The sequence below is a fragment of the Myxine glutinosa genome, chromosome 4 (genome assembly GCF_964187855.1).
Source record: "Myxine glutinosa chromosome 4, kmMyxGlut1.1, whole genome shotgun sequence".
Taxonomy (NCBI): Eukaryota; Metazoa; Chordata; class Myxini; order Myxiniformes; family Myxinidae; genus Myxine; species Myxine glutinosa.
In genome coordinates, this window is record NC_136264.1 from 52,391,305 (window position 1) to 52,406,057 (window position 14,753).

At 46.3% G+C, this 14,753-nt stretch overlaps 1 protein-coding gene across 6 annotated transcripts in view; it reads left to right on the plus strand.

The window, feature by feature from the left end:
• Positions 1-14,753, plus strand: part of AGXT (alanine--glyoxylate aminotransferase) — a 177,502-nt gene that overhangs the window by 80,168 nt on the left and 82,581 nt on the right. For all 6 annotated transcript variants that reach the window (XR_013623057.1, XM_078775702.1, XM_068112324.2 and 3 more), the window contains 2 exons: positions 3,258-3,450; positions 6,242-6,306. Coding sequence is in view for 5 of the 6 variants with exons in the window: in XM_078775702.1 (XP_078631828.1) it covers positions 3,258-3,450; positions 6,242-6,306 (258 nt within the window). In the remaining variant the exon portion in view is untranslated. The remainder of the gene's footprint in view (positions 1-3,257; positions 3,451-6,241; positions 6,307-14,753) is intronic.

Consider the following 14,753-nt stretch of genomic DNA (forward strand, 5'->3'; position numbering starts at 1 on the left):
GAATCCTAGGATCCCAAGCCGGCACCCTAACCGCTAAGCCAACACCAGGCTTGGAGGAAAATAGGATAGAAAGGACCAAAAGAAGGCTTTGGGCCTGGAAATGTGGGAGGAAATGGGAAAGAAGTTTGAGAAGAGTAAGAGGAGAGACCCAGCCAACTTGGAAAACTCCTGCAACGTTACAAAATCCCCCATTAAATCTTTTTTGGGAGGGCGGGATACAAATGGGGTTTTTGGGGTTTTTATCCAGGTCAATTTTGAGAAAAAGATAACCGTGGAGGCATTTTTTGTTAACGGGCAGCATACATGTTCACTTGAGTTTTGTTGATGTGCTGACTCCACATCAAGTGTATGCTGGAAACGATTTTGCGATTTTAATCCTCCAAATCAAAATTCAAAATGGTGGCCAGTTGCAATACAAAATACATAATGTATGCACATCAAGAGTTGTTTTGCCTACAAATAAATCATGGAAGACCTGTGTTGGTCATTTATGAACGTTCATTTCAATATTTGGTGTTTCTGAAAGATTAAATTTACCATAATATGCGCATTTACAACAATTTTGGGTAACCGGTGCATTCACCTTCAGGTCGCAGGTAGCACCCAAACTTTGCACCTTCAGGTAGCACCCAAACTGGTGTAACTTAAGTGGTCCGTACCTGAGTACAAGAACATACTGATACCACGTCTTCGGGGATTTCACACTGCCATTAAATATTTGCGTGTTCTGGGGTCACCACAAGCAGGACTCGTGGTTATGGACGGAATGTGATCTATTCGGGGAAAACGTTGCTCAGCAATCTATGGCAGGTAAAGGTTACATACTCGTGCTAGAAGAGCTTACAAACTCACACTCCAAGCTCTATGGCAGATCCTGCTTCCCCGTTTCTATGAAAGAAGAAGAAGAAGAAGAAGAACCACCTTCAGAGGCCATTTTTCCCCGCAGAGCAGGGGTTGGCCTTTTTCGGGCACCTTGGTCCCCTTTTTGAAGCAATGTTTTATGGCCGGATGCCCTTCCTGCCACCAACCCTGTTGGTCACCTCTTGCGACACACAGAGAATTACCAGTGAGCTGGTACTCAATTTGCTGACCTCGGAAGGAGACAGGCTGAGTCAACCCCCCTGGCGTTAATTCAGCGATCGACCGGGATTCGAACCCAGAATCCTAGGATCCCAAGCCGGCACCCTAACCGCTAAGCCAACACCAGACTAAATCCCAACATCCCAACACCATACCTCAAGTTTCTATGGCAACCTGGAAAGTGTTGATCCTAATTGTAAAACGGAAATTAGTTTGTTTGACACATACCCGCAATCAAGTACAATTGCTAAACTGATTGAAAAACTGACGACGAAGAAAGCACATAGGATTATCGAAGAGTTTGGAGAAAAAACTGAAGACAGATAATCAATCAAAATATCCAAATCTGGTGGTAGAACATGCAAATGGTTGGAGTCCTATTGCTCTTCTTTCGAGCAAACGCGTATTCGGACATATGTTACCATGGTTTTAACTATATGACCATCTCAATTACACTCGGTGGGACATGATCTACCTTGCAGAAACGAATCGCCTGCCTATTTAGGTTTGAGAAGGAATTCTAAAATGGCAACTTTGTGGATAAAGCTTCGGATCAACATTTCAACCAGGTAGATGCAGACCAAGGCACCGATTGGTTAAATGCAACCCTAAGGAGGAGTGGTGGCTTAATTGGTGTTACACGGACTGGCTCAGCACTAAGTAGATGGACTTTTTTTTTTTGTATACAAGATCGAGGCTCGTGTAGGAGCGAACATTAATCACAAAAAAAAACAAATGGACACATACAACATATAATAAAGGGAGTGGGAGACAAGATGGGGAGAGAGGGGGAAGCACACAAGTACAACAGCAGAGAACAGGGACATCGGGAGATCTGTGGGAGGGAGAGGGCTTGGGGGAGGAGGTGTGGGAAGGGGGTGGGGGTGGGAAAGCTATAGGAGAGGTATACCTTATCGTATAATCTAAGGATGATAATATCGTCTGACACCAAGGCCTCTCATACAATGGAACATTTCATGAACAAGGACACGGTCATCTAATCCACAATTAAATCTCATCACAACAGGTTGACCAGGAGGAAGCTGACACTCAACTCATTCTCCATTGCCTGCATGCTCATGTAGAGTCCACTGTTGTGTCAATGTGCGACTCTGATCTTCTGGTGCTGTTGTGATGACATCCGTAGCAAGCTTCCTGTTCCACAAGTAGAAACAATAATTGGATTTCACCTCATTACTGGATGTGACAGTGTGTCGCATCTATTTGGTCACTCCAAGTTAACTGCTTTGGTCCATGTTCAAAGAGCACCATTTGTTGTTGAAGAGTCTGGGTGATGGTGACATCACCGATAAAACATCGTCAAGTCATCGGCAGAGAGTTTGGAGACCGAGGCAGGATGCCAGACTATTGAAAGCTCGAGATACATCTGGAGTTATGTCCCTGATCTCATGTCTGATATTGAGAGCCTCCATCCATTGTTGGGAGAGTAGAAGCAGCAATTACAAGGCAGAGTGGCATGGTCTGAATCTGAACTGATGATCTGAGATCAGGCCATAAGAGAAAAGGAAGGAGTTCATATCAATTGCGATGATGGATTCCACGACATTGCTGATGATTGGAGGTAAACTAATAAGTCTGTAGTTGAGAGGATCGGTTTTTGCACATTGTTTTTGTAATGCAGTGATGTTGGTTGACTTCCATGCATATGGAAGATAACCTCGGGCAAATGATAGGGTGAAAAGAGCGGAAAGATGATGTGCAAGAGCACCAGACAAGATTTTTATGATGTAACAGGTTAAGAAGACAGAGTCCAGGAGTAGTCGGTGTGACTGAGTCGGGTGGGTACAGAGGGACAGGTGTTCTGGACACACGATTTGGAAGCAAACACGACATTGAGGCATTCCACCTTCTCAAGAGCAGAGTCAACTGCGGTACATTTTAATTGAGGGAAGGGAATATTTTCTACCCCCATTAACCATACCAAACACAACCTAAGCCTTTATATTGTAGGTTATTGTTTCTTCCACTCCTCTGATTCTTATTTTCCTATTGGTTAATTCCCCTGGTTCTTGCGTCGAACTGCTTCTGTCACCTCACCCTTCCATGAGCCTCGATATCATATAGTCGTATTTAAAAAAAAAGTTTCGTTTTCCTTTAAAATTTCATCTGATTCTCTCAATAATACACTTTATGAAGATGGCATGATTGTCCTGCAGATCATGGATGACGTACGAGCGGGCATCAAGTACGCACTTCAAACCGACTCTCGTTGGGCATTGGCCGTCAGCGGCACAGGCCATGCGGCCATGGAGGCAGCCCTGGGCAACCTGCTGGAGAGTGGGGAACGGGTGCTCATTGCTTCACATGGCATTTGGGGCCAAAGAGCTTCTGATATGGCTGATAGGCTTGGTAGGCAACTTATTTGAAGTAATGTTGGGGCTCGGGAAGAGTTATTTTCTATCCAGAAAGATAGGAACAAAGGCACATAGAGGGCATTTCGTCAATTATTCTTCTGTCATATTTGTTTCCTTTCACTTAGTTTATGCAATGAGCTACTCTCATTAAAAAATAAGGATCTAAAGAGCTGATACTCTATGTTACCCACCTTTTGGGTGGTTGACTGACACACACACACACACACACACACACACACACACACACACACACACACACACACACACACAATTTAACAACAAACAAGATTAGAGGAGCCTCACAAATATTGTACACAAGCCAAGTTACAGAGATGGTTGCCGAGCAAAATAATTCAGCCAATCACAGCCGTGATCCAATCAGGTTGAGATAATGTCATGAGGAATAGATATCTGCAATATGAAAGCTAAATGTTCAACAAATTTCGAAATATTAAGTACACAAAAGTACATGGACAGATGATCGGTCCGTCGGTCAGAGATCATTTTAATGTCTTCTTCATCTCCGACCTTGTTGGAGGGACGTGGGACAAAAATATTGTATAATGGTGATTCAAAGGTTCTTTTTGTTTTAAAAATGGATGTAAAGTGTAGTTAATCTGACTTGCCCTGTTTCCTCTACTACATGGAGGCATTTGTCCCATCCATGGGTCTTCATGCCAGAGGCAGTGAAAGCTTTTGACAAGTATGCGTGCATTTAAAAACATACTGGTTCTTTCAAATTGTTATCACTGAAATCTGATGTAACACATATGCTCCTTGAGTGATCGCAGAAAAACATGGACATAATGTCGTGATATACAATCCCTGAAGAAAGTATTCACACCCCTTGACTTTTTCACATTTTGTTGCGTTGCAGCCTGAATTTAAAATGGATTAAATTGAGATTTTATGTCACTGATTGACACATAACACCCCATAACGTCAGTGTAATTTTTAGAAATAAATTTTTACAAAATAATTAAAGATCAAATACAGAAATATCTAATTTACTTAAGTATTCAACCCCCTGTGTCAATACTTCATAGAAACACCTTCGGCAGTGATAACAGCTTCGAGTCTTCTTGGGTAGTATCAGCTTTGCACATCTGCATTTGGGGAGTTTCTTACATTCTTTCTTGCAGATTTGCTCAAGCTCTGTCGGGTTGGATGAGGAGCGTCGGTGAACCACAATCTTCAAGTCTTTCCACAGATTCTCAATGGAATTCAGGTCGGGCTGTGACTGGGCCACTCAAAGACTTTCACGTTCTTGTTCTGAAGCCATTCCAGTGTTGCTTTGGCTGTATGGTTGGTGTAATTGTCCTGCTGGAATGTAAATCTTCACCACAGTCCAAGGGTGTTTTGCACTCTGAAGCAGTTTCTCCACAAAGATTTGTCTGTACTTGTCTCCATACATTGTTCCCTCTATCCTCACAAGTCTCCCAGTCCATGCCGCTGAAAAGCATCCCCATAGTATGATGCTGCCACCACCATGCTTCATGGTAGGGATTTTGTTAGATGGGTGATGAGCTGTCCTTGGTTTCCACCAGAAGTAGCACTTTGCATTCAGGCCAAAGAGTTCAATTTTCGTCTCATCAGATCACAGAATATTTTGCCTCATGCTCCCACAGTCTTTAATGTGTCCTTTTGCAAAACTCCAGCTGTGCTGTCATGTGTGTTTTTCTTAGGAAGGGTTCCATTTGGCCACTCTCACATAACTCCCTGTCAACTGTGGGACCTTGTATAGAAAGGTGTGTTTCTTTCTAAATTATGTTCAATCGATTGAATTGGCCACAGGTGGACACCAATCAAGTTGAAGAGACATCTCAAAGATGATCAGAGGAAATTTGATGCACCCGAGCTCAATTTGGTGTGGCATGGCAAAGGGGTTGAATACTTATTGACTCAATATATATCAGCTTTTCATTTTTCATTAATTTGTAGAAAATGCTAAAAATAAAATTTCACTTTGACATTATGGAGAGTATTATGTGTAGATCAGTGACAAAAAATCTCAATGTAATGCATTTTAAATTTAGCCGACAACGCAATGAAATGTGTAAAAAGTCAAGGGGTGTGAATACTTTGTGAAGGCACTATATATATCACATAACCTAAACTTCAGCTGTTTTGATATTTTTGTTCACCATAAACTTCATCAGACAATGCTGTCCCAAAGCACATGACGTACTGTTTGGTGCCAACTTAGAAATACAGTATTTATACAGCTGAGATGTTACCTTACACAGAGTTTAACAGATGTTTTGACGACCACTTCGTCCTTTCAAACTGTCATTCTTTTATAACTCTAGAGCAGAAAGTGCACGTTAATCTTCAAAAACTCATGTTTTCTTATTGTATTTCTTCTTGACAGGATTCTGCAGGAAAAGCTTAGGCTTGCAAAATATTCCTCACTATTCAAGATCCCAGGAGCAAATCCCAATTATACACATGACAGCTGCACAGATCCCCCACAAAGGGACATGGTCCATTGGTCCATGATCCAGCACATGTTTGTGGCACAATACAAAAATAGAAGTTTCAGTTACATTAATTTCCACTGTGGGTTACACCTTAAAACAAACAACACGAACCGATCATTTTCCTTTTATTTGTTTGTACCGAATATTCCTGCCAATGAATGTTTTCAAACTTAAAGAGAATGTCGGACATACTTGATGGACATAATTTCGTACGGTACTTTAGATCGTCTTACTATATCTAAAGTATGGGTTGTTTGAGCTCATCAATGTCTTTCAAGCTGATGTATTTCTCTCCTCCACACCCAGGAGCCGATGTACACGTAATTAAAAAGGATGCTGGTAAATACTTCAGCCTATCTGACATCGAAAAGGTAATAGTCCATTTTCTTGTCAGCATGCTCACTAAAATAAAAAATATTTGGACACGTCTATTTGCATTTAATTGTAGTTCATATGCAAGGCAGTCACACAGTCATGGTTAGGGAATGATATTAAACTGATATTGGCAAATCTAAAATGGTTCTCAGATCGAATTTATTTCCTGTAATAAATGATCTATTTCCTGTTGCAAGCTATATACATATATATTTATATATATGTATGTATGTATGTATGCATATATATATATATATATATATATATATATATATATATATATATATATATATATATATATATATATATATATATATATGTATAAATAAATAAATAAATAAAAATAAATAAATATATATAAATAAATAAATATAAATATAAATAAATATATATATATATATATACTGTATATATATATATATTGTTGCGAATATGGAATATTTGGCCTCCATATCCGCTTGTAAATATTCCCCTATTTTCTCCAATACTCCCCAACTTTCCCCGATCCCCCATTCCCTAGTCCCATTGCATGTAAATAACAATCAGTAGAGCCGACCTTCCCCTTATTCCCCCATTAAATGTCGTGCCCAGGTCCACCGCACCACACGTAGACAACTTTCGGACATCTTCCTAGTTATTCTTATTCTATGTCAGTTAAGGCCTCGTCTCCATTAATTATGACTCTTCGTTGCACCAGAATGTGATTATATGGCATCAGTAGTGAGTTTAGGACCTTTCCCATACCTCCTCCCATCTTCTTCCCCAAACAACAACAATAACAACAACTACAACAACAATTACAACAACAACAGAGGAGATGGCGGCGGAGCGGGGGAGGATGCGTCCTCACACCGGCTCGATTAGCTCCAGACCATGCGCTCCACGGGGTTACCCCGAAGGGGCTGGCTGTCAGCTCCTCGTCAGGGGCGGAGCCAGTAACCCCCCCCGCACGCACCCAATGAGAAGCAACGTGCCGATTCCACGAGGCGGAGCTAACGAGCCGAGGGCGTGTCACTCCCCGCCGGATATACGCGGCCCCGGGCCGGATGTGACGTCAGATGCGCCTGAACTACGGAGAGCAGAGGAAGCCACCGCCACCCCCAGCGCGACGATACCTCCCCGCATCTTTGGACCGGACCGTACTGGACCCTGCTTTGAGCCAAGAGTGCACCTTGAGCCATCGATACCCGCTGTCCTTTTCATCAACCCCCGTGTGAGTCAGCCTTGTCCCGTTTGTCCGTCGTCTGTCCGGGGTTAATATAAGAGTGTGTCTAAGTGCCTGTCTTTCTGTGATTATAACTCTAGCCCCTGTAATCTGACCTTTCCGTACGAATATAATTGAGAACTGAAACATTGGTGTCGTATTGTGTTATTGTAATCCAGCCGGGTGTCTTCTTTTCCTTATTGAGCCAGCATCGCGCGACTCGTCAACGTTCGGGCACAATCGGGTAACTTGTGCAGACGTGGTCATACCATAAAACCGCTCGGTAAATAACATCCAAGCCACGTCTGTAACAATTGGTGTCGAGGAGTGGAATTCGAACCCGGGACTAAATTAGTTAGGCCCAAATTTTGGGAGGGAAAATCGATTCGGAGCGCGTTTCCCGCGCGAAATTATAACGGCGAAATTTCAATTTGTTTTACGAAAATAAAAAATAAAAACCGAATTTTGAAAGTCGCGCTATGGCGGATCAAGACAGCTGGGGTCCGGTAAAGGAGAGTGAGGTAGGGTCGATCCAGGACCAAAATGAGGGACAGGAGGAGAGCGAAGCAGTGAGGGCGGCAGGTTCGCAAAATAGCGCCGTCACGCACGAAGAAGCGGGCGCGCAAAATGGCGCCTCGCTGGTCACCGTGCCCGCGACCGAAGTAGCGCCGCTGGGAAGATTGGAACTTTTTTTTATACAAATGACGGCCCTTATGGAAAAGAATAGTGAGCGATTGGAAAACCAAATGGGGGTAATGGGAAACCAAATGGGGGTAATGAGGGACGAAGCGAGGGGTACCAGTGAGAAGTTAGACAATAATTTTGAGGAGTTAGACAAGAAAATTGGGAAGTTAGACAATAATTTTGAGGAGTTAGACAACGGGATAAAAGAAGTAAAGAATGGGTTAACGGGGGTAGAAAACAGAATGGCCGCTCAAGAGAATCAGATAGAGGGAGTGAAACATGGGTTAACGGGGGTAGAAAACAGAATGGCCGCGCAAGAGAATCAAATGGAAGGGATGCAAAAAGGGTTAGAGGGGTTAGAAAACAGTATGGAAGGCAAATTGAGGGACATGAGGGACCAAGCGGAAAGGGAAGTTAACCAAATGGGGCAGCAGATAGAGGGGGTCAGAATGGGGGTAGAAACCAAACTGGATGCTCACAGGGAGGAAATGGAGCAGATGAGGGTGGCATCTGGGCAGGAGATGCAAGTGATGGGAGAGGAGATCAGAAGAGGAGTGAGTGAGGAGGTCGGAGGAGTGCGCGAGGAGGTGAGGCACTGTAAGGAGCACATGGAGAAAGAGGTGAGAAAGGGGACTGTAAAGTTACAAGGGGGCATAGAGGACCTGACGCAGGAGGTGGAGCAGCTGACGGTGGGACAGACGGAGTTAGTGGAGCAGGTTCAAAGGAACACTGCGGTATTAGGAGGTTTAAAGGCGACACAGAAAGAACTAAAAGATGACTTGGTAGCGACGAAGAGGGAATGTCAGATGGTACGTGAGGGACTGACAACGAGGTTGGACGAGGTGATAGAGGTAATGGAGACGAAGGACCGGCAGGTGAGGACGCACATGGAAACGGTCAAGGTAGCCTTGGAGGACGAGCTTGAGGAGACGTACCGGGGAATAAAAGAGGTGAGGCACAAATTAGAAGAAGTGGGAGAAGGGGTGAGCGAAATTAAGAAGCGACGGAGAGGGGATAACAAAGAGATAAAAGAGGAGATAAAAGAATTGGTCCAAAGTCTGTGTTTGGATCGTGATGATGTGCTCATTAACCGGATGAGGGATTCGCAGGTGATGGAGGAGAAGCGAAGAGGAAGAGGACCCGGTGTAAGTGGTGACCAATATGGTCGTGCGTATGATGCGCCAGGGGATTTAAGAAGCTTGGGGGTCGAGATAGACCCGGGTGTTCGTGAGAGGCCGTTGGTGAAGTGTGCGACAGGTCTGGTGTGCGAAAATGGAGGTGTGCAAGAAAGTCCGACTCTGGGGTGTGTGAGGAAAAAGTGCGTGCCAAGGAGTGAGTGTGCTGGCGGGAGTGAGTCGGTCGTAGCGCGTGTGCGAGGGAGCACATGGAAGCGTGGTGTGGTGAGTGTTACAGAGGGTGTGACCGGAGAGTGTGCGCAAGAGTGTGCGCGAGAAAGGTGTGTGACGGACAGGTGCATGAGGAAAGAGTGCGCTGTCAGAAGTAAGGAAGAGTGTCCACCTGTGGTGAGTGTTACAGAGGGTGTAACGGGAGAGTGTGCGCGAGAAAGGTGTGTGACGGACAGGTGCATGGGGAAAGAGTGCGCTGTCAAAGGCAAGGAAGAATGCACACCTGTGGTGAGTGTTACAGAGGGTGTGACGGGAGAGTGTGCGCAAGAGTGTGCGCGAGAAAGGTGTGTAACGGACAGGTGCATGAGGAAAGAGTGCGCTGTCAAGAGTAAGGGTGAGTGCGCTGTCAGGAATGGAGGTGAAAGTAGTGAGAGTGACATGGAGCGTGAGTTAGTTGTGACAGGTGAGCGAGGATGTACACCTGGGATGAAAGGATGCACACCTGGAATGGTAGAGCGTGAGTGGGAATGCACGCTGGAGTTGGTGGTGAGGCACGTGGTTGGGTGTGCGAATGAGGGCACACCTGTGATTGTCACAGAGGAGGTGACCGAGGAGGGGGCGCGAAGCGGTGTATTGGTGAGGTGTGCGAGCAACGAATGTGTGCCAAAGTGTTCGGTGGTCAGGTGTGTGACCAAGGCTGTGAGTGGAATGGGTGTGCCTGGGTGTGTAAGGAACGGTACGAGGGGCATGGAAACGGCTGGATGTGTGAGCAAGGAACGGGCTGCGGGATGTAAGCATGCAGGTGAAGCATCGACGTTAGACGGGGTAGAGTTTAGAACGACTTTTAGCCGAAGCAGGCCCTCGGTGCGTGCCGGGCCTCGCTTTGAACGGCCGCGTCCAGGCTCCACTAGGCGGAGCTGGCAGCCCGATAGGAAGGGTCGTTATGGCGACCACGTTTTGTTGAGACGTGCCGGCAGGTCGAGATCGGGACATTGGATGGCTCCACGCCGAGGTGGTGCGTGGGATCTCGGCCCGGGTAAGCCCCCGTCCCTGCCCCGAATGCCGGACGCATCCAGCCGCTGGCACAAAACAACCAGCATCCATTGCTTGGCTTTACGAAGCCGGGCTTTGGACAGGGATTGGCGCACCGAGAGGTATTAGTGAGTCGACTGGGTGATGAGGTTAGTGTATTGGACCCAAAATTAGAGAAAAACAAAATTTGATGATTGGCAAGGGATTGGCAGTAGTGATTGGCAGATGATGGGCAGTGATTGGCAAATTTTTAATTTGTTGAAATTTGATGTGCAAAATTGGTAGTGAGAGACCCCCGATGTGGTGGGATGGCATCCCTGCCACCCTTCCCATGTGGGGGGCAAAGGAGCAATAGCTTATGGGGTGTATGGCAGTGAAAACTAGCCCGGGTGGGTTAGGTTATATGGATAGGGCCCTAGAAGATGACATTAGGTGACGTTAAGATTAGTTAGTGACTGATACCTGTAGTGGGGAAGCAGGTAGATTAGTATGGATGATAATGACGTGGGAGCGCAATAGTTTAAAGGGACGACTGGGAAGCGCAAGTTTCAGAAGGGAGTAGTTAGCTGAGATGATGCGGTGTGTGTGAGAATTGAACAGGTGTGATTGCACAGGTGTGCAACTGGACAGGTGTGTGGAGCAGGGTATGAGTAGTGAGTGTGTGGATCAGCGCGAATGCGCTTGGGGAGAGAAGGGTGCAGGTGGCACCAGGTGTGAGAGCACAGGTGTGCAGGTACAGGTGTGTGGAGAGAGTTGGAGTGAGTGGTACGGAGTGGTGTGCATGGTGCGAAGGTGTGGATGGGGGAAGAGTGGACCCCTTTCACGAGCACCCGGGGCGGGTAGTGTAAGTGTTAGGTAGAGGGTGCAGGTAAATTGTGGTTGGATATTGGCATTTGTGGTGCGGTTGCAGAATGGTGTTGTGAATGGGTGCATTAGTGTTGTGGAAATGGCTGGGCGTGTAGCCTGTTAGTGTGTGTAGTTGGTTGGGCACTCCACCACTGTGAGGATGTCGGCCAGGTGAGGCCGCAGGTGGGCTCTGGGAGCCGGTAGTTGTGAGTGGGTGCCTGAGGATCCCGGGTGTGGATCGGGCAGCCCAGTGCCAGAGAGGGCACGGAGTGGGGAGAGAGCCAGAGGGCCTTCCCCTGGTAGTTAGGTTAGGGTAAGGAGCAGGTAAGCTCGGAGGCAACTGCAGTGGTGGAGGTGTGCAGGTGGGTAGACCCACTGGGAGAGGTACACGTCGCAGCCCAGAAATTGTACGAGGGCACCGGGAGATGAATCGGGGGAGTGAGACCCCAAATTGAAGAGCACCACAGTTTGGCCAATGGGAATTGGTTTTTAGAACCCATAGCGTAAGAGGGCCAATGGTTTGGCCGGAGAAAGACCCCGGGTAGTGTAAAGTTGTTAAAGTCATTTAGGAGATAGTTAGGATTGATGAACCTGTCGCACCATACGCAGCCACTTGCCTGTGGTGATGATGATGACTCCACACCTGTGTTTTCTTTGTTTGTTGCAGGAGATGAATCGCTGTGTGGATTTGTGAGACGCATCACGACGTGGATGAGACATTGGGGTGATTCCATCTCTCCCTCCCTAGGAGGGACTGATGATGAATTGGTAATGGCAAATTATGATGTTGAGTTGGAGATGGCAAATTTTGATGAGAGTTGAAAATGGCAAATTTGATTGGTTAGGAGGGAGAGAAGACGAATTTGGTATATGGGAGGAACGGGGAAGACAGTAGGGATGTTTGTTGATTTGTAAAGTAGATGTTTATGGGTAGTGTTGTGTTGTGTGGATACAGTAAGGGGTAAGGGAGGGGCCATGTAGGTTACCTGGTGGGGGGGGGGGGGCGTACGATAGGAACGTACCTGTCTCACCTGGTTCCCATGTGCCCCCAGGGTGCATCACCTTACATTGCGTGCACTTTTGCGCCCTTACCACCTTACTCACTTGTTTCTTCTTTTGTCTCCCACCTCCGAGGATCTGGCTTTGGGGTAGAGAGAGAGGAGAGAGAGGTGCTGGCTGCGCAGTTGTGGGCCTGCACTTTCGCTGTTTGCTGCCGGGATCGATACACCATATGGACCGCAATGTTTGTGGCCACCCACAATGGACCGCAGCTCTTTTGCGGCCAAGCACCACCCGTGGAAGGACCTATGGGTCAACGTGGCACCTATGCCATAAAGGTGAACCACTGTTAATTAACACCAAGTGCACCACAAGAAGAGCAAGAGACACCTGCAGGGTTAGGGGTTGTCGAATTTATTTTTATACCAATGAACAATGGTGACTGCACCGGATGGTGCTGACTGTGTGGTGGGGTGGTGCTTTTGATGCTGGGAAAGGGTGCTCTGCACGTTATTAAAGGCCGTCGGCCACAGAGCACTCGTGGGTTGGTGTATCGATGTTGGCAAGCGCGCTCTCTCTATGCATAACATCTGCATGTGTTCCTCCAAAAACAGGTCCTGGATCGTAGTGTAAATAGCAGCGTAGTCTTGTAAATAATGCTCCCTACCGGCTGTATGTTTAGTTTGAGAATTCTTTCCGGATTCGGTTATCCTGTGGGTGTGTTTCTGTGAGGAGAAGGGTGCAACGTCGCAGGGGGACATATTTACTCATTTGTGAATATCTGTAAAACTGTCGCACTCAGGGTAGAGTTAATAGTAGAGGGAACTACATTGCGTGCCACACTAAAGTAGGTAAAAATTTATCGGGTCGGGACGCCCCGAGGGTAGAGAAGGGTGCAATGTTGCGAATATGGAATTTGGCCTCCATATCCGCTTGTAAATATTCCCCTATTTTCTCCAATACTCCCCAACTTTCCCCGATCCCCCATTCCCTAGTCCCATTGCATGTAAATAACAATCAGTAGAGCCGACCTTCCCCTTATTCCCCCATTAAATGTCGTGCCCAGGTCCACCGCACCACACGTAGACAACTTTCGGACATCTTCCTAGTTATTCTTATTCTATGTCAGTTAAGGCCTCGTCTCCATTAATTATGACTCTTCGTTGCACCAGAATGTGATTATATGGCATCAGTAGTGAGTTTAGGACCTTTCCCATACCTCCTCCCATCTTCTTCCCCAAACAACAACAATAACAACAACTACAACAACAATTACAACAACAACAGAGGAGATGGCGGCGGAGCGGGGGAGGATGCGTCCTCACACCGGCTCGATTAGCTCCAGACCATGCGCTCCACGGGGTTACCCCGAAGGGGCTGGCTGTCAGCTCCTCGTCAGGGGCGGAGCCAGTAACCCCCCCCGCACGCACCCAATGAGAAGCAACGTGCCGATTCCACGAGGCGGAGCTAACGAGCCGAGGGCGTGTCACTCCCCGCCGGATATACGCGGCCCCGGGCCGGATGTGACGTCAGATGCGCCTGAACTACGGAGAGCAGAGGAAGCCACCGCCACCCCCAGCGCGACGATACCTCCCCGCATCTTTGGACCGGACCGTACTGGACCCTGCTTTGAGCCAAGAGTGCACCTTGAGCCATCGATACCCGCTGTCCTTTTCATCAACCCCCGTGTGAGTCAGCCTTGTCCCGTTTGTCCGTCGTCTGTCCGGGGTTAATATAAGAGTGTGTCTAAGTGCCTGTCTTTCTGTGATTATAACTCTAGCCCCTGTAATCTGACCTTTCCGTACGAATATAATTGAGAACTGAAACATTGGTGTCGTATTGTGTTATTGTAATCCAGCCGGGTGTCTTCTTTTCCTTATTGAGCCAGCATCGCGCGACTCGTCAACGTTCGGGCACAATCGGGTAACTTGTGCAGACGTGGTCATACCATAAAACCGCTCGGTAAATAACATCCAAGCCACGTCTGTAACAATATATATATATATATATATATATATATATATCTATATATATATATATATATATATATATATATATATAAAAATATATATGAATGAAAAATCACTCATAGAGCGACACTTGGCAAAAGAGAACAAAGCAGAATGGCACTCAGTAGAGCATCCTTTTGACCTCTTATATAATTGGTGGTTGAATTCAGTTAGCTGACATGAAAATCCAATTTAAATTTCAAGTCAATCGCATGAAAATTGAGGCATTTAGAAATTTGAAAAGGGTGGTTGACCTCTGGCCTATGTTGACCTTTTGGCCTATGCTGATCTCAAAAATAATTGGTGGCTGAATTCAGTTAGCT